General features: G+C 40.7%; 2 protein-coding genes across 4 annotated transcripts in view; both read left to right on the top strand.

The window, feature by feature from the left end:
- The window catches only part of mpz (myelin protein zero), a 39,755-nt gene extending 35,904 nt beyond the window's left edge, over positions 1 to 3,851 (top strand). Inside the window, exon 6 of one of the 3 annotated variants that reach the window (XM_041802693.1) lies at positions 1,527 to 3,851. In XM_041802693.1, the coding sequence (XP_041658627.1) occupies positions 1,527 to 1,538 (12 nt within the window). In that variant the 3' untranslated portion in view covers positions 1,539 to 3,851. Of the gene's footprint in view, positions 1 to 158; positions 349 to 471 lie in introns of those variants that run through there. The other 2 variants (XM_041802691.1, XM_041802692.1) reach the window with 2 other exon arrangements.
- A 9,334-nt stretch (positions 3,852 to 13,185) lies between these two features.
- Positions 13,186 to 22,797, top strand: part of atp1a2a (ATPase Na+/K+ transporting subunit alpha 2a) — a 113,660-nt gene continuing 104,048 nt past the window's right edge. Inside the window, exons 1-2 of the mRNA XM_041802864.1 lie at positions 13,186 to 13,298; positions 20,248 to 20,322. Of these exons, the coding sequence (XP_041658798.1) occupies positions 13,287 to 13,298; positions 20,248 to 20,322 (87 nt within the window). The 5' untranslated portion in view covers positions 13,186 to 13,286. The remainder of the gene's footprint in view (positions 13,299 to 20,247; positions 20,323 to 22,797) is intronic.

The raw sequence follows: 22,797 nt of genomic DNA, 5'->3' as shown, positions 1-22,797 counted from the left end.
ATAGAAATATTTAATCAATAAGAACCCAAATCTGTGAAAGTGTGTGCCTGTGTCTGTGTGAGTGCTTGTCATTGATCTTTTGTCACAGGTGTTTGGAGCCTACCTGCCACTGTGTCCCATCCTAACGCATGGTTACCTGTTTTGTCACCCCCTTACAGCTCTGGACTCCGCCCCCTCTCACTTGCTACCCCCTCCCCTAAAATGACTGTCTCTCTACCTCCTCTTCCTTGTCTCTTTGTATGTCTCTCTCACCTCCTCCTCCCCCTAAAGGTGTTTTTCTCTCCTCTTCACACAGCTCCACCCTTCCTGCTAACCCCATCTCTCATCCTCTCATCTCTAATGCACCCATCTCACCCTTCCTCTCCCTGTCTCCCTCTCTCACTCTTTTCTATCTCCCTCACGCTCCTTTCCTCCTGAAGTGACTCTCCTCCCCTGTTCTCCCCCCGTCCCCCTCTCCCTCCTCCCCCACAGGGCCCCGCGCCTCCCGCCGACCCCTCCAAGGTGAAGGCGGCCGCCTCGGAAAAGAAGAAGCAGGAGTCACGCAAGGATAAGAAATAGGATACGGGGATGGGCTGGGGCGGGCTAGCCGGCCGGCTGCTCCAGCCCGTGCGCCAGGCGATGGTGAAGGCCCAGCCCGAGCAGAAGCAGCGAACCGTAGTCAGAAAGACAGAGAAGGTGGGGGGAGGAGGAGGGGAGGAAGGCTCGGGCAGGGTGCTGATGACCATCGAGCTGGAGCTGACCCGCAAAAACGGGGAGGAAGGGCCAGCCGGTGAGGGAGGGACAGGGAGGTCAAAATCCGAGGGCCTCCTCTCCCGCCTTGCCAACCAGCTCACCTTCAAATAACACACCTAAAGGGAGGTGGGGGAGGCCAGAAAGGGAGGGAGGGGTCAGGGATTAAAGAGTGGGAAGTCTACTGAGGAGACGGCAGGAGAGTTCAATCACAAACCTACTTTACACCCACCACAACGCCAACCTGAGTCCCTGAATAAATGAGTTAAATCATATCAGCTCTTGTCACAGGCGGAGGACTGTAGACGCAGCTATATGAGCCCAGATCTAAGATGCCGTGATAATCTCTTACACCAGCCGGCAACCCCGACTACTTTTGTCAGGTCATAAGATATGCCATTTGAAGCGAGACCCTAAGACGCTGAGGGTTTGATAACAAAATCTAAAAAGCCGCTCTCTGGGTTTTTGCCTTTCTGGTTCCTTTCATTGTGATCCTATCCACCCAGAAAGCTCTCTCCAAGTGCGTCTGATACGCATCACCAATCCCGTGCTGCGGGGACAAGCCAATTTGCCTTTTTTATTTTATTGGAGGCGCCGTGTCAAACTCTAACTTTCTCCCCTCACGCTGATCTCCATTCTTTTACCTCTCCTATCCCATTTCTTCCTCTTTCACTGTGAATTTCTTGCCTTTCTTGTTAATTCAAATTACAGAAGTGATTTATATGCTAACTGCTCTATCCTGTTTCTCTTCTTCTCTCTATCCCCTTCCCTCTTTTCTTTCTTTCTCTCTCCTATAGATAAAGGTCTGACTTCTCCATGACTGCCTCCACTCCTCTAGTCTGCTCCCTCCTTTTCTGCCCAGCCTGATGCAACCCCCATTATTTCCTATTATCTCTACTCTTTCAAGACAGCACTGGCTGTAAGAATAGCCCTACTATATCAGTGGCATTGGCGTCAAATAATTTTTACAATGCCTTATCGAAGACCCTATATGCACTCATTGGGCAGCCTGTAAAAGTGTTTCAAGGCCTAACTATGCACATAACATCCTTAAGAGGAACCCGAAAGACCGTCCCTCTGTGTTTAGAGTCCCCTGAATCTCTCGCTTAAATGTTTACGACTCAATCGCCGACACTGAGCGGAGCTCTGAGCGCACTCTGGACTTCAGATAGAGAAAAAGAGAGACAGAAGAGAGGGAGAAATATGATTCCTGCTCTCGGCCCCAGCATAGATAGAGGTTCAAGCCCCGGAGCTCGGGGTGATTCAATCCTCTCACATTTGAGCTAATGGAGGTTGTCGCCGCGTCCCTGCCCTGGCTAAAGGGGGGCTATTTCTGGCCCCTATAAGAGCATACAGGGCTTACTGTAACAGCTGCACATTTTTCAGCCATCAGGAATGGGAGGGGAGAGAGAGAGGCGAGTTTTTCCTGTCTGCTGTTGACTCGACAGCCGGTGACTGACAACCTGGAATGACGTCACTGGCCCCAAAGGGCGGGCGGGCAGGCGGGCGGACGCGCTCACGAGTCTGACAAAAGGGCTTACCAGGAAGAGGTGCAGCTACTGTGCTCTCAGAGTTATTTTAGGTCTGGTTAATCCGCCCGCACGTTTCTTCTAGGCTAATTATTTTAGCACGTGCTGGTAAAGGGATATCTCTCTCTGCATCTTCCTCTCTCTCTCCTCCCTCCGAACCTCTCCTTCATTCTCTCCGTCCTCTTTGCCTTTCTTTATCTCTTCCTCTTCCTGTCGTTCTGTGACTCTGCACTGCATTATTCCCCCACAGAAAAGGCCTATACACAATCCACTCCACTCTTTAAGCCTCTCCTTATCTGCCTGCCAGGCCTACAGCTCAATGCTCTGCTCCTCGTTCCTCTCTCCAGTCCTTCCTTGTCCTTCTTCTTCTACTATTTTTCAAACTCAGTGACGGACATCTCCCTCCCTCTCTGCTGCCCAGTGAACGCCCTTGTTTCCCCTTCAAAAATCCCCACAAAAGGCATGTCCCCTGCCGGCCCACCTGGCCCTCCGTCCTTCTGAACACCCCCCCCCCTCACGGTCTTGTTTCTGCTGGTTCGAATGCCAAAATGCTCTCCTTTGCCCCCCTGGCACAGGAAGGCAAAAACATGGGCAGAATTCCGCCTTTAGTTCTCACTGAAGACGCCAAACAGAAACTTTAATCTAGCTAGCTCCATTCTGGTTGCAAATATGTGTGTTTTATGTATATGTGTGTTAAGTGTTCAAATTATTTGATATAAAGCAAAAACAGTGTCACCCTAAGTAAAGCAAATAATGTACTTTGAGACAAAGAAAACATGTTTTTCAAGGCAGGGGAGAAATGTAATCACATTTGATGGAGGATGTCATTATATTTCTGACCTTGTGTGTTATGGAGGGTACTGTGTGGCTGTCATTTTTGCTCCAAGACGAAGGTAAATCGAGGTTGTCGTGGTGTGTTATGAGAGAAGATGAGGGGTGGATGAAGGCGGGGTTAGCCTGAGATTCAGCGCGATGTGGCTGGGGAGTCAAAAGGGGTAGGAAGGTGCTCGCTGAGGGAGAAAGCTTTGGTGGAAGAGACTTATCTGACGTGTTAAGCCAAGCCAAAAATCCATATGTATCACGACAGATAGAGCCAGCTCGTCCCCCAGAGCTTTCTTTTAGAGGTGCTCCTTCTTCAGCCCTGAGCCAAAGATGGATTGTGATCTGCGTGCTTGATATGCAGGGTGGATAGCGTAGACTTGAATGTTCCTTTAAAATTCATAACAGGAATGGAGGTGCTAAAAAATCCTGGTCTGTTTCACTAGTCGCTGTTTAACTATCCAGTCTGATGGATTAGTTTGAATGTTTTTCTGCAAAGCCACACAGACACCTGATATAAGACAAACAGCACTAAACGCCTTTTAAAAGTGTTTTATATGTATTATGAATTGTGTTAGGCATAGTCGCAGTATAACCCTCCTTTATTTCAAATGACTGGAGCTTCTTACAGTTTCTTTTTTACATTTCTTTTAATGCTTGTGATAAATCTAGAGCTCTAACAACTTTTGATGACTCTGTATAATATTGTTGTAAAGAGAACATAAATAAAAAGCCCCAAGCGCAGCTGTTGTCAACAGAAGACAGTAAAGTAAACCCAGCTGAAAATGTCTACAGTCGTCTTTCTTTGGCTTCCATGTCTCATGCATTGTGCAAATCTGTCACGATTTTCTCTGCCAAGATGAACTTTTCAAAAGAAGAAAGTCCTTCTAAAAGGAGATGTCCATCACTTGAAGTATTTCTTGGATGGCTGGCATGAAAGCAGAAATCCTTAATAGCCATCTAAAGGCATTTGCATACACAATAAGAAAAATTTGGACCACCTTATCTGAAGGTTTTTGAATCCTGAACAATAGACGCCAGGTGTTTTTTTCTTCCTAAATACAAAAGGATTTCAGTTTTGGAATTAAACTTCAAAACTTCTGCATGATGTCAGCAGGTGAGGACTGAAATGGTTTTACCTGATATTGCCCTTTTTAACCAGCTTCCTCCAAGTGAAGAAGATGAACTTAAAGTAAGTGCCCAGGGACCATTTACAACCTTTTCACATTTTACTCTGGGACAAAATGAGGTATAATTTCCACAAAGGCTTAATTTTTCCTGACTTAACTTGCAGGCTGGGTTCACTGAGCATACATAACCTTTTCAGAAATGCTCTGCTTCACATTCGGACAGTTACACACACATTACAATCAGTCTTTCAGCGATGCCCACTGACCTGCTCAGATACAGCACCTGAATGGTTGATGGGGTGCATTTTTGTCTGCTTGAATTTCTGTGTTGATGCTACCATTCACAGGCAAAATGCTAAAAAAGCCTATAGAGGCTTTAAAAGTTGCTAAGTGCTGACTTCGTGATTATAGCACTCAATACAGAAAAAAGTTTAATCCCGGAGGTGAAAGAACGGGTCTTCATTATTAGAGCTAGACGAGGAAAGTGTAAGCTTTAGTTAGCTTACAGCTTGAAAGGAGTGGAATCTGATAGCTCTCTCTAAAATCTGAGTTTTACCCTCAAAATGTTCCCAAATCTTTCTGAACATCTGGCCTTAAGATTTTGCTCAAACACAGGCAAAATAGAAATGAATTGGCAGTGAGTTTCTTTGCATTACTTTAAAGAAGAAAACATCATAGCTCCCCTTAAACCATAAATTGGTCTGTCATTAGCCTGTTACTTTTCTACATGTGCAGTCTCACAACACAAAACACGCTAAAACTTTTGAGATAACAATCAGGTTAAACTTTTGTTTAAGGTTAAGGTAAAAGTTCAGATACCAAAAGTTAAAACCCTGATCTGCAAAACCTGATTACAAAATGCTTAATAAAGCTGAGTAAACCTGTCTGCTTACAGGAAAAAAAGCCTGTTCTCATGAAAACTTTCTAGCGTAGCAAACGTAGCTTACGTAGCTCCATTAGCTGCATAAGCTATAGATAACATAGCTAAAGCTAAGCTCACAAAGGAGCTGTTAGCTAGGTAGCTACTTTAGCTATGTTTGCTAAACCTTATGTTGCTAAAGCTAAGTTAGCACAGGCTATGATGTAACATCAGTTATGTAGTTAGCATTGCCATGCCAGCTTTAGCTAAACGTAACAAAACTAAAGCAAGCCACAGTTTGTGTAACTACTTCTAAAACAGGTAAAAAACCCAACAAATTACAGCACTTCTGTTCTGAAATAGATGGCGTCTCTGATATACGGTCTTTGGGAGTGGCCATAAGATAGATTAATCATTTGTTTTCTCTCTGAAAGCTACATAAAAAGATACAACTCCTATATATTTGGCATCAGAGATCTACTTGCATATTTTAAGACTTGATGCAGTAGGAGACTGCTAGCTTAGCTCTCTTGATGTTGTCATTTTTTACATCGAAGAACCCCCAAATCTTTCAGTGTAGTTAGAATTTGTCTCTATAAATCATAAATAAAAAAGAGGGCGTTTCTTGGTTGCCTACTTTTTCTTGACCAACTACCACAGGGACAACATAACCTTCTTTAAAAAGTTTAAACTTGCAATTAAAGAGCTTCTTGGGGGCTGGAATGCAATTGTTTGTCTTAGCTAGGCTATGCTTACTTCCTCTTTGCTATAGTTCTGTCTTTTTTTTGCCCACAGATATTTGCTTCAAATAAAACATTACCGTTATTGGAGGTGTAAAGTCTTTGTCTTACTTATGAGAATTAGAACTACATGTTAAAAATTGATACCATTTATGTTTGTCAAGAGCCTACGTAAGAATACCACATAGCTTATCATGAAGACATGTTCTGCCAGAATCGATCCCTTGAAAGTTAAGTTTCCACTTGTAGCATCATGCTCACTAACAACAGTTGATCTTTTCTACATATGAAAATAATACAGTATACTGTTAGTATACTGTATTGTAATAGACTTAAATGCAGCACAGTGCATAACTCACAGTGGGTTAGCAGTTCAACTGCCACCGTTTGCTTCTACTTATTTTTTGATAGCAAGTTACAAGTAAACATTAGATGATTTAATTAAATTTAATGGCTATTTTCACCTACAATTAGATTATTGTAGTTTGTGTTTTATGATAACATTATTCACTTAAAGAAAGTGAGCTTATTTGACCTTAAATGACTTTTTCTTAAATGAAATCTGCTGCCATTGCTAATGACACGTTAGCTAACAGTAGCTAGCACAAGTGTAGTTCCAAAGTCGGTTCTCAGACGTTTGTGCACCAGTAGTATACTGCATTTGAGTTTACTTCTCAGTGTGAATGCATAATGTGCACTTATAAACTCAAAAAAAATAGTTTAAATACAGAAGTATGCAATTTGGTAAACAATATTTGTGCTTAGCCCCTGTGCTCTATGACAAAAAGCATTAGCTTAATAGTGAAGTTAACCATAATGAGAGGTTCTGTAGAAGAATTGCCCTTTTTTAAGCCTATAGCTATGGAAAGATGGATGCATGTTTGTTTAATATGTCATAATACTACTAGCATAGCCTAGCATAAAGTCTCACAGGAGGGGTAGCATCTTAAAAGTCAAACATTTTGGCAAACATCTATTATGATCACTAAAATAGTTGGTTTATTATGTTCAAGACAACATATAAGATAATAAGAAAATTTAAAGACAAGTTTTGTTTCTCAAGTCATTATTTTTAAAGACACTTCTCAGGCTTGCTTCATGAGGCTGGCTGGAAACTACACATAACTCCACCTGAAACCAAGAATAGTAGCCAATTCTTTTTATTTCGAAATATACACAGCACCAATCATAATGGGTTAATTCAGTTCTTGGGCCTGTATGTGCCAGAAATGTGTTTTTAATTCTGGACAGCAACAGGACAGCTATTCCTGTGAGTTAGCAAGGCTAGGCTAACATTTTAAAGCATATCAGTGTCCAGGTCATCATTAGTCTAAGAGTCTACTGAACTGAAGGTAAGAAATTTGGCTAAACAGTCTCTTTTTTTCACAAGTTAGTGTTATGGTATAAAGACTATATTATTTTTTGTAGCTTTTGTTGTAAAACTTAAAAAATGTTTACCTTGACATGTTCAGATAATGTTGTTGGCTAATGCTAACATGAAGAGCTACAGTAATGATCCATTTTGGTGTAAAATCCATGTGCAATGCAGTATCAAAGTGGGGTGAGTTTAACATTTTGAGCTACATTAAATATTCAGTCAGGCCAAATCACTCAAGACTTTTTTACTAAGCATGAGTTGCCGACTAAAATGTGTTTAGCTTTATACTGTAAGGCAAGGCAGCTGTTAGCTACTCTGCTACGGGCAACAATTAGCAGTTACTAGATAAAGAGTAAGTTCTCTATTTTACTTTTGGAATAAAACCTCAAAAATGACTGTCCTTGACATGCTAAAATATGTCGTAATGCCAGTACAAGTAGCTAGTGTTGATGCAACCTGGTATAAAACCATTTCCAAAACAGTATTTAAAGTCGGCTAAATTAAAAAAATTAGCCGCTAGTTGCAAACAGTCAAGCCAAATCACGGCAGAATTTTATTCGTGTTAAATTACTGTAAAAGTGATATTTTCAAGTGTTTAGCTTTATATTGCCTTTCCCAAAGTTATCTAGTCTACCATTAGGGAGCAAGAGTGCTAGCTTCTCATGTGTTAGCATACTCGTCACAGTGAGAGATGTGTTTAAAGACCCCAGAATAAATGCCAAGACACTAGTGAATGACTTAACCAAGTCAGGATTTGTAGTCTTAAAGAAGACCTTAAAGAGCCCTGCACAGGAATGGACCAAGAAAACTCAAATTCTGCAGAAGAGACACCTTCAAGCCAGACTGAAGTATGTTTAGGACAACCTGGAGAAAGATTATGGAAGCATGTCCTTTGGTAAGAAGAAATCAAACTAGATCTCTTTGGACACAGATGTTGCTTTGTTTGGAGATAAAAGGTAGAGGCATATAACCCAGAGAACAATGTCCCCACAGTGAAACATGGTGGTGGGAGTATTATGGTGTAGGGATGCTTCAGTGCATCTGGAACTGGGAATCTGGTAAAGGTGGAAGGAACCATGAAGAAAGAAGGATATGTGAAGATTGTGACAGAGAACCCTTAAGCAGCCAGCAGCAAAACTGGGTCTGGGTCATCAAGTCAGGTAAATGTTTATTTATATGGCACGTTTAAAAAACAACCTTAGTTGACCAAAGTTCTTTACAGGCTTTAACAAAATGTTAAAAGATAAGCAATAAAAGACTCATGAAAACATAATAAAACAGCAGCATAAAAAAGTATTTAAATGCTAAGCTCAACTTGTGTTAAAAGCCAGTGCTAATAGGCGAGTCTGAGGTAAGGATTTAAAATTATCTATAGACTGAGCAGTTTTAGTGTTAAAACTCTTCCCCAGTCTAGAAGCAGGGTCCGTGTATTTTCAGGCAGATCCATTTCCTGGTTGAAACCAGACTCAAAAATCCGGAAAAACTCTTGTTATTCTGTTTGTTTGTGTTTGACCAAAAATGGAAAACACAGAAAAATGAGCCCCTTTTCCGTTCTGTTTTGTTTTTTAAATTTTGGTAAAAAAAACAGAGAAACAAATAACATTTCAAAAAAGGGGTCAAATTTTTGTTTTTTAATTCTGCTATTTTGTTTTCTTCATTTAATGAAATACTTAAGGAAAAGGAAATCATGTGACCATTGGGAAAGGTGAACATTTCAAAATAAAAGCCTCCATGTCAAACAAGACATGGCTGACGGCTCTCTGCCTAGATAATCCAGAACAGACTGCATGCAGCCAATCTCCGGTCTCATAGGGCTGCCAGGAGGCCTGCCATGACTGCCCTTCACCCTCAGGCCCATTTGCGCTGGTGTTGGCAACACGTGCACTGGAACCTGAACATGTGGAGGAACAATATGTTCGGCGATGTGTCCAGATTCTGCCTGTGGCAGTTGGATTGTATGGTCAAAGTGTGGAGAAGACACGGAGAACGTTATGCTGATTGCTGCACCGATAGAGTAACATCTTTTGGTGGAGGCAGTGTGATGGTGTGGGGCGACATCTCCCTCACTGGAAAAACGAGCCTTGTCATCATTGGAGGCAATCTCAGTGCAGAGAGGCATCGAGATGAGATTCTGCAACCAGTGGCAATCCCATATCTCCACGGTCTGAGACCGAACTCTACCCTCCAAGATGATAACGCCCGCCCCCACAGAGTGGGGTTTATTAGAGACTACCTCCAGAGTTTGGGAGTGGAGAGGATGGAATGACCTGCCAGCAGTCCTGACCTCAACCCATTGAACACTTGTGGGATCAGCTTGGGCATGCTGTACGTGCCAGAGTGACCAACACAACCACGTTGACTAACCTGTGACAAATGCTGGTTGGAGAATGGGATGCCATCCCACAGCAGTGTGGGACCAGGCTGGTGACCAGAATGAGGAGGGAGTGCTAGGCTGTCGTGGCTGTGTATGGTTCTTCCACACGCTACAGAAGCTCCTGTTTGTTGAATGAATAAATTGTTGAATTACCAATATGTATTGTTTCTTCAAACTTCAATCATCCAATCCACCAAAAACCAAACAACAGTCAATGGCAGAATCAGCTATTTGGCATGAGAAGATTTGGCATATTTTTTCATGGGCAAAACCCACATACTCAGCTCTGCTGCCCATCCCACAAATGCATGTTCATTACAAATGGGACATCATTTAAAAGGGAAATAAACAGCCTTTCCAGCGGTATAAGATTTATTTCCAAGAAGCATTGTTAAAACAAAGAAATAATCTACCAAACAAAAATGGCCTTAATTTTTCATGCTATATATATGTAATGAGAATAAAAGGTAATAACATTACAGTCCATTAAATTGCCAGTACATTTACAATTTACATTATTACCTCCACCAAGGAGGTTCTGTGATGGATGGATTTGTTTGTTAGTTTGTTTGTTAGTTTGTTAGCAACATAACTCAAAAAGCCATGGATGGATTTTGATTAAATTTTCAGGAAATGTCAGAAATGGCATAAGGAAGAACTGATCAGATTTTGGGACTCATCTGGATCACCGTCTGGATCCAGGAATTTTTTAAAGGATTCTGTACTATTGGAAGATAGGGCTAATGGTGGAGGTCTCCGCGCTGTTACCACTTTACACCAGGAGATGGCGAACATGAGTAACTTCAATCCCAGCAGCATGTTTCTGGTGTGTTTCTATTCAAAGTTTTTGAGTTTATAGGGTTTGAAAGATGCACACCCAGTTGAGGTGATGAGTCGGAGCATAACAGAGAGAAATACAGTGAATTGTAGCAAGAATACGCACAATGCTGGGAGGAATAGAGGAATATTCACCCTCTGCCATGACTTCCAGCCATCCGGTCAGTCCATGGGTGCTTCCGCCATGACAGTCCACACGTAGTGAAGCCAATGCTTTGCCTCACCGTGTCTCCACCCCACTGGGGAGGGAGTAATCAGCAATTAGATTTTGGGAGTGATACGGATCACTGTCTGGATCCAGGAATGTGTAAGGATTCTTCACTATTGGGAGATAAGGCTAATGGGGGAGGTCTGTGCTCTCTGAGTGCTTTTCTAGTTTATCATATGTTGTATATAGAGCATTTTGGCTTATTATAATACTGTAAAATGTCAAAGTGTGAAAATGAGAAATAGAAAAACGGCTTGTTTTTCTGTTTTGTTTTTTTTTTCCATTTTTGGTCAAAAACAGAAAAAACAAACGACATAACGAGAGTTGCACCTGACTTTTTAATTTGGTTTCAACCAGGAAATGGATCTGCCAGAAAATGCACTGACTGAGCAGCCACAGCAAATGCCATGTCACCTCTGGTTTTCAGACTGCATTTAGGAACATTAAGATTGGTGCAACAACTCAGACAGATAAGAAGGTGCCACTCATCACTTTGTCCTCCAACCCAACAATGACCCAGAACATTGCCTACATTATATTGCCAAAAGTATTTGCTCACCTGCCTTGACTCGTGTGTGAACTTAAGTGATATCCCATTCTTAATCCATAGGGTTTAATATGATGTCGGTCCACCCTTTGCAGCTATAACAGCTCCAAGTCTTCTGGGAAGGCTTTCCACAAGGTTTAGGAGTGTGTTTATGTGAATTTTTGACCATTCTTCCAGAAGCGCATTTGTGAGGTCACACACTGGTGTTGGATGTGAAGGCCAGGCTCTCAGTCTCCGCTCTAATTCATCCCAAAGGCGTTCTATCGGGTTGAGGTCAGGACTCTGTGCAGGCCAGTCAAGTTCATCCACACCAAACTCTCTCATCCATGTCTTTATGGACCTTGCTTTGTGCACTGGTGCACAGTCATGTTGGAACAGGAAGGGGCCATCCCCAAACTGTTCCCACAAAGTTGGGAGCATGGAATTGTCCAAAATCTCTTGGTATGCTGAAGCATTCAGAGTTCCTTTCACTGGAACTAAGGGGCCAAGCCCAGCTCCTGAAAAACAACCCCACACCATAATCCCCCCTCCACTAAACTTTACACTTGGCACAATGCAGTCAGACAAGTACCATTCTCCTGGTAACCGCCAAACCCAGACTTGTCCGTCAGATTGCCAGATGGAGAATCACGATTTCTCACTCCAGAGAACGCTTCTCCACTGCTCTAGAGTCCAGTGGCAGCATGCTTTACACCACCACATCCAACGCTTTGCTTTGCACTTGATGATGCATGGCTTGGATACAGCTGCTCATCCATGGAAACCCATTCCATGAAGCTCTCTACGCACTGTTCTTGAGCTAATCTGAAGGCCACATGAAGTTTGGAGGTCTGTAATGATTGACTGTGCAGAAAGTTGGCGACCTCTGCGCACTATGCACCTCAGCATCAGCTGACCCCGCTCCATCATTTCACGTGGCCTACCACTTTGTAGCTGAGTTTCTGTTGTTCCCAATCGCTTCCACTTTGCTATAGTACCACTGACAGTTGACTGTGGAATATTTAGGAGCGAGGAAATTTCACAACTGGACTTGTTGCACAGGTGACATCCTATCACAGTACCACACTGGAATTCACTGAGCTCCTGAGAGCGACCCATTCTTTCACAAATGTTTGTAGAAACGGTCTGCATGCCTAGGTGCTTGATTTTATACACCTGTGGCCATGGAAGTGATTGGAACACCTGATTTCATTTATTTGGATGGATAAGTGAATACTTTTGGCAATGTAGTGTAGGTTAAACTATTGTGATTAACAAGCAAAGAAGCCAGCTAATGTGTCCTTGAAAACCCTTTAAGAGGGAGGGAAACTGACTGAAACCTTGGGAGTGAGGACATTACAGGGCCTCATACATACCTCAGAGTCTACAGCTACAGGAGCAGAGCTATACGCTGTGTAGCAAGAGTCCAAATTGGCAACAAGTGAGAAGACATTTGGTTAGTATATGACACAGGATCATTGGCTGCATCTGCTGTGTGGGCGCAGTGGTGATGACCCGCCTTATGGTGTAAATATGTTGGACTTTAAGCCAATTGCAGCATTGTGCACGTAGTCTCTTTGGATACAAGCTTCAAAGCACTTAAATAACACTTCTTCTTCTTTGCCGATCAATTAACAAATGATTAAACAGTTTATCACAGGATTTATTTGCAGAACAGAGCTGAGGATTGAATCTGTGCTCTGAATCCCAACAGCTGATTTCTCTTCCTCCTCATTACAAACCCTCAGGGCTGATACCGGTCCCTCATTATCACATTTGTTATAAATACCACATGTTATACAGAGAACAAGGTTTCATTTGTGGTGCTGACAGCTGTGATTGATGTCCTGTTGTTCTACTATGAGAGTGTGTGTTGTGAAAGGGGGGTGGGGGTGTTTTTTAGCAGGTGCAGGTACACACAGAAACAACATGTGTGACTGTGTATTTTGAGGGGGGATGTGGGGGGGAATGTATGGCTCAGGTTACCCTGCCAGGAGGAAGCAAGAAGAGAGGGATCTGGATGTTTGCTGTGGGGGGTGCCAGGCCCAAAAAAAGCCACCAGTGTCTTCCACACGTGGGGGCGGGAGGTCTCAGCTGTGGCGGAGGCCCTGAGCGCTGTCCTTCACTTTATAACCTGCCGACGTCTGGACGTCCAGCATGGGGAAAGGGGTGAGTTTTCATGAATTCTTTTAAGAGAAAAACTTTCAAAAATTCCTCTATTTTTATATTTCTTTAACTAAAATCAAGCCTTTACTTCCTGTTTGAAAGAAAAGATGAAAATGATTGTGACGTTTTGTGCCTCTGCTGTGGCTTTTATACAGTAAGAGCATATGGTGCTGACATGCATCATGGAAAAATATTATCTGCAGGGCTTGATTTGTCTAAGCAGCACAATGTGCCTTGTTTTTTTAAGATGGAAACATCTCAGGATGATGGCTTTTCCCCTCAATAAGTTTTGTTCCTGGCTTGCTGTTTACTTGCGTAATTACGTAATTTAGTTTTTATTCTCTCCATCAGGCCCGTTCCATTTAGCTTTATGGGAGGACAGGCTGGTAATCTTCCTCACACACAGTAGGAAAGAAATTGCTATGCCAGACACATTTCAGGCACTCCACCGGCTCTGTGCTCCCTCTTTGGCTCTTTTTGATTACTTTTTTCACTGTGTCACTTGCTCACGCTCTCCCCTCATTCTCTCGGTGTATCCCTCCCTCACTGACACGCACACGTGCTGCTAAGAGGAGACTGACAGCGGCAGATGATTTCCATGATGCACCATTCTTCCAACTGTTCCTGACACACACATACTCTCTCACTCTCTCTCCCTCACACAAATGAGGAGCTCGCGTCGATGAGGGGGAAATATTTTCTCCTCCATATTCAGTGAAACGTTTGCCAATAGTGCCAGGAGATGGAAATGAACCAGTGTACACAAAGTCCATTGTGCTCAAACTGATGTTGTACTACATGGCTATGAATGTAAATGTCTACTCACAATGTGGCTAGAAGCATGTGACTTCTTTGCTCTTACTTCCTGTGGAGGGTTTGGGATGATAGCTTCTGGGCCTGATGAGGCAAAACGTGTTTTTACTACACAACTAAATCGCCAGTGTTGAATTCACTCTAAGGGTGTTAAATCTAACACTAGAAAAATAAGAATGTGTCCACTCATTTAAGTGTTGATTTAATATTTTTTAATGTTAATTTTTTAACACTGAACAGAATTATTCCAACACTGTACACAGCATAATCATCAGTGTTAATCAGTGTTGGGGTACCTACTCAAAAAAAGTAATCCATTACCCAGTAATCCTGAGTTACATTAATTACTCCAGGGTTGGGACGTAACTAATTACATTTACTCAAATTACTGATGATACATTTTTTTTTCTACCTGTAATTTTTTAGGTAGTTTTTAAAATCACTATTTTTACTTTTACTTAAAGACCCTATAAAGTGAAAATAAATCTGTTTGTTGTATGACAGGTCATTGTGTTATGAACCCCTAAATCAGGGGTAATCAAGTACCTTTGCACAAGGGCCAGATTTAGTCTTGACAGAAACTCTGGGGGCCGGACTTTCACTAACTATTAAAAATTAAATAAGTATTTTAGTTTGACTGAAAGATTATTGTAGTAGTATTTGTATTTTCTTCCAAACACAGATCATTTTACCAGTGAGATCTATCCCTATTATCTATAATGCAACAGGCCTTACAACAGAATTAGCTGGGTCCCTGAAAATCCCAGAGAACGGGCCCTCCCCAATTGTACTTTAGCACCAGTATTTACTTATTTTTGACACTTTTAACCCCTTTTTGATACTTTTTGCACTTTTTTGCCTCTTTAACCCCAATTTTTTGCAAGATTTGAACCCCTTTTGAACCACATTTCCTGCATGTTTTATCCCCTTTAAGCCACTCTTATCCATTTTTGACACTGTTCTTCTATTTTTGCCAATTTTTAACCCCATTTCATCACATTTTTAAAATTTTTTGCAACTTTTTAACTAATTTTTGCTACTTTTAATCCATTTAATCCATCCAGAGTGTAGAGCTTAATAATCAGGTGGTATTGGCTATAAGTTCATCACTGAAACCAAATAACTGATTTCCTGGGAGAGATGGATGTTAAAGGACATTTGCAGACCAGAATATCAAAACGTAAATAAAAATGTTTAAAGTGTTTGCAAGTATAATTACATTTTTCAATCTTAGTTCTTATGAGGGTGGGGGTCCATGGAAAAAAACATTTTCTTTTAGGGGAGGTTCACTCCCACACTTTGAAAACCCCTGGTGTAATATAATATAATGGCACTATGTTAATAATAATAATAGTCGTAACTTTATTTGTAGAGCACTTTTAAAAACATGGGTGTACAAAGTGCTCTGACATGTGAAGAAGCAAACAGAAGAACAAAGCAACAAACCCATACAAAAGACAAGAAGACAGAACAAACGACATCAGCAGAATCCAAAACACTCACCAAAAATGTGATCAAGATAATAATTCAACATCAAAAGACATCGAGAACTCAGACGTCATGTGACGCCATGCAAACTAAGACATCACAAAACATCAATCAGATTGCAGGCATCATATGATACTACACAACTAAGACATCATCAGAATGCAGATATCACTGACAACATCAGTACCACAAAAACAAAACAGGATCCCAGCTACACAGACTGAGACCTAGAGAACCAAAATTTAAGATATGAGAGATTAAAAGAGAAACAAAGAGGAATGGAAGCAAAACAAGAAGACAAAAACAGTAAAAGGCAGTAAAATGTCAATAAAGGGGGCAAAAATGAATAAATAAATCAAATATAATAGCACAGGTGTACAAAAGATAAACAATAAAAGAGATAAGAGCATTAGAGTGATGAAGGCAATAGCGATTATAAACAGCCAAAGGGGGCAAGGAAATGAAATTACATTATAAAGGAATAAAGTCAGTAAAAGGTGAAGAGGAAATGAAACATGCCAAGAAACTAACATAAAACATCTGTGAGAAGATATTAAGAAGCAAATAAGAAGATGCAGTTAAATGTGTAATGATACATGAGTGATAACAACACAAGAAGTGATGTTACAAGACAAGAAGACAAAAGACAGACACTGCCTTCTCTTAATTCTACACAACAGCTCAATAAGCACAAATCCTCATTCTAATGAGGAGGACTTGAACAAGATCTCTCCTTCCTGCTGTTAACTACAAAAAAAGGTGACAGTAGGGAACGTTTCCTCCACCAAATACCTCCACCAAGGAACCAATGTTCCTGGTTTTAAAAATCAAATTAAAGACTTTTTAAGACCTGGACTGAGAACAATTTATACAACTTTTTGGAGAGTAAACTGTTGAAAATGAGAGGCCTGAGATTTCTCTGTACACCGGACTAGGATTGAATTTTCTGATTTAATGAACACCCAAATGTGATTATTTCTACTACATGTAATGCCTCTATTCTACCACTATACAGTGAATTTATATTGATCGTTTTTGGTGCTTAGCAGATATGCTGACCTGATTCTAAACACGTCAACTACGAAAAAAGCAGAAAAAACACCTTCTGTCAGGAAAGACTTGTTGAATTAAGGGTGGGCTACAAGTATTTTTAAGTTTGCATCTGGTTGCCCAGATGTTGGAGAACTGGACTGATGTGTCACAACAGTACCGAGTGTATTTAGATGAAATCAGAGAGGGGTCTAGGGTCCTCCTCAAGGATATTTAGAACATCCAACACTGAATTCCCTGAATTATGGAGAATGTTTTTGCAACAATTTTTGGGAGAAGAAGATCAAATCTTATGTCTCACTCAAAATACCTGCCAAAAGTTATGACTGCTCACTTGTAAAAATCAGACTTTAAGTCTTTTTAAGTCTTAAATTTCAAATGTGCAGTTTAAGACTATTTAAGACTTTTCTGGAATCTACAGGAATGCTGATATATGCTGCCATAAGCCTATTTATCTCAGCTGGAAATGCTGTTGAAAATCAATCAAGTGTTGGTTGCTTGGAAGGTATCAGCAAAATACAGTTATCTTTAGCTTTCCCTTGAGGGTCTTTACTGTAGACTTTACAAGCTTTGGGTTTGCATATTTCTACACTCTGAAAGTCCAGGTTGTCCTGAGAAAGGATGTCTTGAGCTTGACTCTGCACCACTGAGTCCAGACGAGACAAAATGGTGAAGAAATAGCTTAGAGGGTTAAGATCATGTTAAAAGCAGGTCTTTATCCAAACAGGAAGTCAATTACTCTCAGTTTAAGACAGTAGAAAAATCCAAATGATACAAAAACACTTCTGAATGCAAAATAGTTGAATTTTAAATGTGATAAGGATGGACGCGGGATTAAGTATTTCTCTGAGATTAAATGTGTTTGAAGTTTTCAAAGGCCCAGTTTTCTCTTCTTTCTGAGACTTTAACCAAAATAATTTGAGCTGTTGTTGGATTTCTGATTCATGCTTGTAAGAGAAAAGATGCTATCATGACTTGTAGGGTTAGCGTAGCTTATATTTAGTGTAGTCACTGCTTAACTTTGAATTTCCAAGTGAATCACATGTGTTAGATAGGGGGGTCTAGTAGCTCTGAATCTGCTCTCTTTTCATCTTCAGTGTTGCTTGGCTTCCCTTTCTTAGCTGTTGAGTCTCCCTCTGGTCTTTTACCTCTTTGATAATGTTTTCTTCATGTTATGTCTGACTTGTGTGTGAAGTGCTGATTGATTCACCAAGGGATTTTTGTCCTGACGTTTTTGTCCCATCCATTTAGGTTGAAGTCGGCTTGATAAAGGGAAGGCCTCATGTAATGATGCCAAATAAAATGAATCAAAAATCCCCATTTAAAACATGAAACTTCTATACAAGCTTGTTTTTCTTATGATGTATGGACTTTAAAGTACAAAGCGGTGTTGATTTGAAAATATAGGGTAGAAGCTGTTGGGGGAAAATAAAAAGCCACGATGTCTGTAAACTTAATGCTGCAATATGTGGACTTTTTCATTTAAATGTCTAAATTGATTAAATAATAACCAATGCTTTCTTATTTATCTTTCTGTTTGAGTACTTACTTCATCTCAAAGTTTCAGACAATTTTCTAAGCTGATGAAAGATGTGATTCTCCACACTAGTGTTGTCCAAACTTAAAGAGTTTTAGCTGATAGCTGCTTACTTCACCGTTGCCTCAGTCTGTCTTTTTTGCTCACGCTGCCATCTTGTGGAGATCCATGTAAAACTTTTTAAATCTCCCAGCCTGATAAGTATGCTTCAGGTCACTTACACCAGAGCTGTATTTGACCAACGACTGGGACAAAATGCTTGGAGATTTTGGTATTTACTGTTTTAAATTAAAAAAGTACCAAAAAAGTGCAACATTTCTGGTATACCATGCATCCCTAATTGAGAGTAGGGCTGGGCAATTAATTGAAAATTAGATTAAATTGCAATATGGCCTGCTGCAATTTTCAAATCGCAAAAGATGCAGTATTTCTTGGATCTGAAATTTCTGTCAAAATGCCAGTTTAAGACTTTCTTGCATGACATATGATACAATAATTCAGGTGCCATTTTTTTTACAATAGTTTACAAAAAGTCCTACCATCTTTATTTATGTTTTTTTTTTCCCTTATTAAATAATAGCATGACAAAAACTCTTCAATGCAACAATTCATATCCAATTTGCAATACGAGTCAAAATCATCAGAATTATACATTTTTAAAGAATTGTTCAGCCCTTGTTTAGTAATAAAAGAAAGTTAGGGAATAATCACATAGCAAATTGCAATTGCAATACTGGGGAAATTAGATTATTTTCTAAAATAGTTCAGCCCTAGTAAAGAGTCACATTAACCTTGTGTTAGCAGATATGTCACTTCCACATATATATTCCACACATATTCCACATATATTTCCATATATGTCACAGGTGAGATAAACACAGTATGGATACTCTTCCAGTTTTTGATTTTCTGCACAGAAACTTACCTTTTTTTGTACAAATTGCTTGTATCCTTAATTTTCCCTGCTCATTTAGGCTATGTAATTAATCAAGCCACTTGTATGTAGGGCTGGAAAATTATCACAAATTAGATTAAATCGCAATATGGCCTGTTGCAGATTTCAATAGCAGAAGTTGAATTATTTCTTTAACTTGAAATGTGTCAAAATACCAGTTTAATAAAACAATTTTTTGCAGCGGCAGAGATTTTATGCACATTATGCAAACATTAAAGTGTAATTTTTTTTTATAATGGTTTACAGAAATCCTCCTTTTTGTGTTTTATGCGTGTTTTTCTTAATCAAAATCAGTGACATAAAATGATAATGCCCAAATGACATCACATTTGCAATATGAGCAAAAATAGTTCGCTCATTCTTTCTGAAACTGATGAAGCCTAGCGTTACTTCATGAAAGTCATACCCCAGCTGTGGTCAGCTGGTAGCCAGCCTCACCTCCCCCACCCCAGCCTCCTCCTTTATAGCTTAAAGTTTGTTGCACCCCCATATTCAGATTCATGCTACTATGGACTAATTGCTTCAGAAATAGTTTCATTGTTTTCAATACACATGGTGTTATTCATGGATTTATTTATTTCTTGAATTTGTTGAAAAATACATAAGATTAACCCACGAATAATCGCAAGTTAAATTGCAATTTTTGGGAAAAAAATCAGAATTAGATTATTTTTGCAAATCGTTCAGCTCTTCTTGTAGGGAGATTTATTAAGGCAAAACTTAGGTAGAAAAATAGGTCTATGAGAGCAGGGAGACTGGTATGAAAGCAGACATGCACAGCAGCTGTCATAAACCAAACAAGCACCCAGTCTGAAACAGCTGTAAGAAACCTTGCAAAATAATGTAAAGTAATGTCCCTTTCAAACAAACAACTGTAAATGGCTCCTTAAAAATCCATCCCAATAAAGGCAGAGGTGACAGAAGTTAAAATAAGGATGAAGAATTACTTAATGTTTTCTCTGATAGACTGGTTTGTATTTTCAGCTCTTAACAAGGCTTCATTTGTGACTTAACAAGAATAACACTCCTCATAATACCTGTAATTATTGTAACTGAGTTTTACTTTGTCATTTCCCACTGTTGATGCTAATCTCTCTCTTTCCTTTCAGTATGGAGCTGAAAATGGAGGGAAGAGGAAGAAGAAGGACAAGGATTTGGATGAGCTGAAGAAGGAAGTGGCCTTGGTAAGAAAAACAAGCTGTCAGATCACCAACCCACACTCGCTCTGCTCTGTGATTGATTCCATCACTGCTGCTCCCAAATGATCCCCAAATAGCGTAACACAGCAGACACCAGGTTATTTAACAAGGCTATAAATGAAAACAGTGGCCCGTAAACAAAAAATGGCAATCCAACCTGCTTAGTGTAGTCAGTTGAAGATGAGCAGTAGGCCTGCCTGTCCTCTCCTATCTCCTCCACCTCCCTCTGGCTGCTCCTCTTTGTGCTCAGAGAGATACTGAATAATTTGTGGGCCACCAGCAGCGTAGTGCAGAGTTTTTGTCTTGTGCAGAGCTGTAGCTCTTTGAGGTGCTGTCAAGACGCAGCCAAGCGATGCCCAAGAAAACTGGGGTAAGTTTGGCTGCTCACAGTATCTCTGATAAAGCCGCACTTGTCACTTATCAAGTTGGCCTGTGACTGATTAAAGTGAAGAATTCCCTCAATGCTGTCGGCACCACAGGACGAGTTTTGTGATTAAGTGTTTGTATTTAAGTCTCACCATCTGCTTCATGTACTTCAGTAAATTATATCCTACATTTTGACCCAGATATCTTATGAGCAGCCACCATCAGCCTGTTTTTAAAACCCATGTTGTCAGTTTGGATGTGGGGTCAGTGGCGAAACCCATCAAAATATGATGCTGTTTGTGTTTTCTGTGGCACCCAGGCAGGAGGTTATTCTATAGTTTATTGGTTTTATGTGGTGTTGAAGTCTGGTTCCATTGTACTAAGAGTATTTGTGGAGGTTTTCAGTGGAGGATGGGTCCAAGAATTACTCCTTTAAGGTTATGTGATGTCTGCCAGTAATGCTAGATACATCATATCTAGTGCATTAGTAATCTTACATATGTTTTTACACTTAATAGAGATATGATGCATCTGCATACACACATGTATGTGAATGTGCATGCATCGAGGCTGCCATGCTTCTCCTGCATTGGCCCGATGTGTCGCCTGTGCACATCCTAAAAAAATAACGTGATGGTGTGACAGTCAAAACAGCAGAGACAACAACGGCTGAAAGTTTGACAAACCGATGCACCAAGTCCACAATTCTCCACATCTTTCTGATGTGTTATTTTCACTGCACATAGAAAAACATGTCCATCAGCCCAGCTTGGACAAATAAAGTCTGTTTTAGAAATCAGTGTTTAAACCTGTGGAAATAATGAAAATAAGATTGGTGTTGCAGTTCAAAAGATGACTGTGCAGAATGGTAACTTTTAGTTAAGTTTGTCCATGTCTGTTTAGTTTGATTTTGATGATCTGCTTATCTGATATGTATATTTTGGTAAAATAACAAAAAGCGAGACAAAGGGGTATTTGCAAGGACTTTCTGTCTCAGCTGAAAGTCACCAATTAACATTGTCACTAATTAAGCTAATACACCAGGAGCTTTATGTCTGCATGCAGAAGAAATGTTGGAGAATGAATAAGCAGATGATGCATTCTGATCACCAGTCATTAATCTGAGCTAATCTGATTTTACTATTGATTATTCATGTCAATATCATGTTTGTTCTGATCCCTGAATCATCAATCACCTCCTGCACTGTTTCCATGTTTGTAGTTTACATCCTACACATCGGGATACTGGGGCAGGTAATAGGGGCAGCAAACTGGAGTTTAATTTTGGCAATGTTCAGATCCCTGATCTGGACTTTGCTGGTGATGGTGTGATCCTTGCGAAGACTGTTGATGTCCTTTCTTGGGGCTCTTAACTTTCTGAGTGAAAGGTTGAAGCGTTGGGAATGCATGTCTCCAAAAACAAAGATCCAGAGATTTAGGGATGACTTGGAAGCTGCTTTCGAAAGCATCCCCTGAGGCTGAGCTCAACCACTGGACTTGTGCATTTGGCGATGGGTTCACTGAGCAAGACAGTGTTGTGTTCCTGGTAATCAGAGTCTATTGGTCCTTGGACCTCCTGGTCTCACTATGGTAAATGGTAATGGATTTGAGCTTGTATAGTGCTTTTCTAGTCATCTGACTACTTAAATTGCTTTTACTCTGCAGGTCACACCTACCTATTAACACCATTCACTCCTTAATGGCAGAGGTTGCTATGGAGAACAGCCATCAGTATTGGCTAATCCCATTCAAACACATCCCAATTACACACCACTGACAAAGCAGTGGGAGCAAACTTAAGTGTCTTGGACACATTGACATGTAACTGCAGGAGTTGGGGATCAATTCTAACCCACAACCTTCCAATTGCAGACAAGCGACTCTACCTACTGAGCAACAGCTGGCTACAATACTCTTGACAGCTTCTCTTAGGCACATTTTTGGGTATCGTTGTTAAGACTGTGTGTCTAATGGGGATGGGAAGGGTCAGCTGCCTGATACAGGAGTGGCAGCTGCGCTTTGGGTATCTGGCCTGCTTTTCCAGGCCTGATCCAGTTCACCGCATAGTGGATGCCCAGATGCTGAGGGTGACTA

The sequence above is a fragment of the Cheilinus undulatus genome, linkage group 13 (assembly GCF_018320785.1).
Source record: "Cheilinus undulatus linkage group 13, ASM1832078v1, whole genome shotgun sequence".
NCBI lineage: Eukaryota > Metazoa > Chordata > Actinopteri > Labriformes > Labridae > Cheilinus > Cheilinus undulatus.
This window is presented reverse-complemented; position numbering and strand designations above follow the sequence as displayed.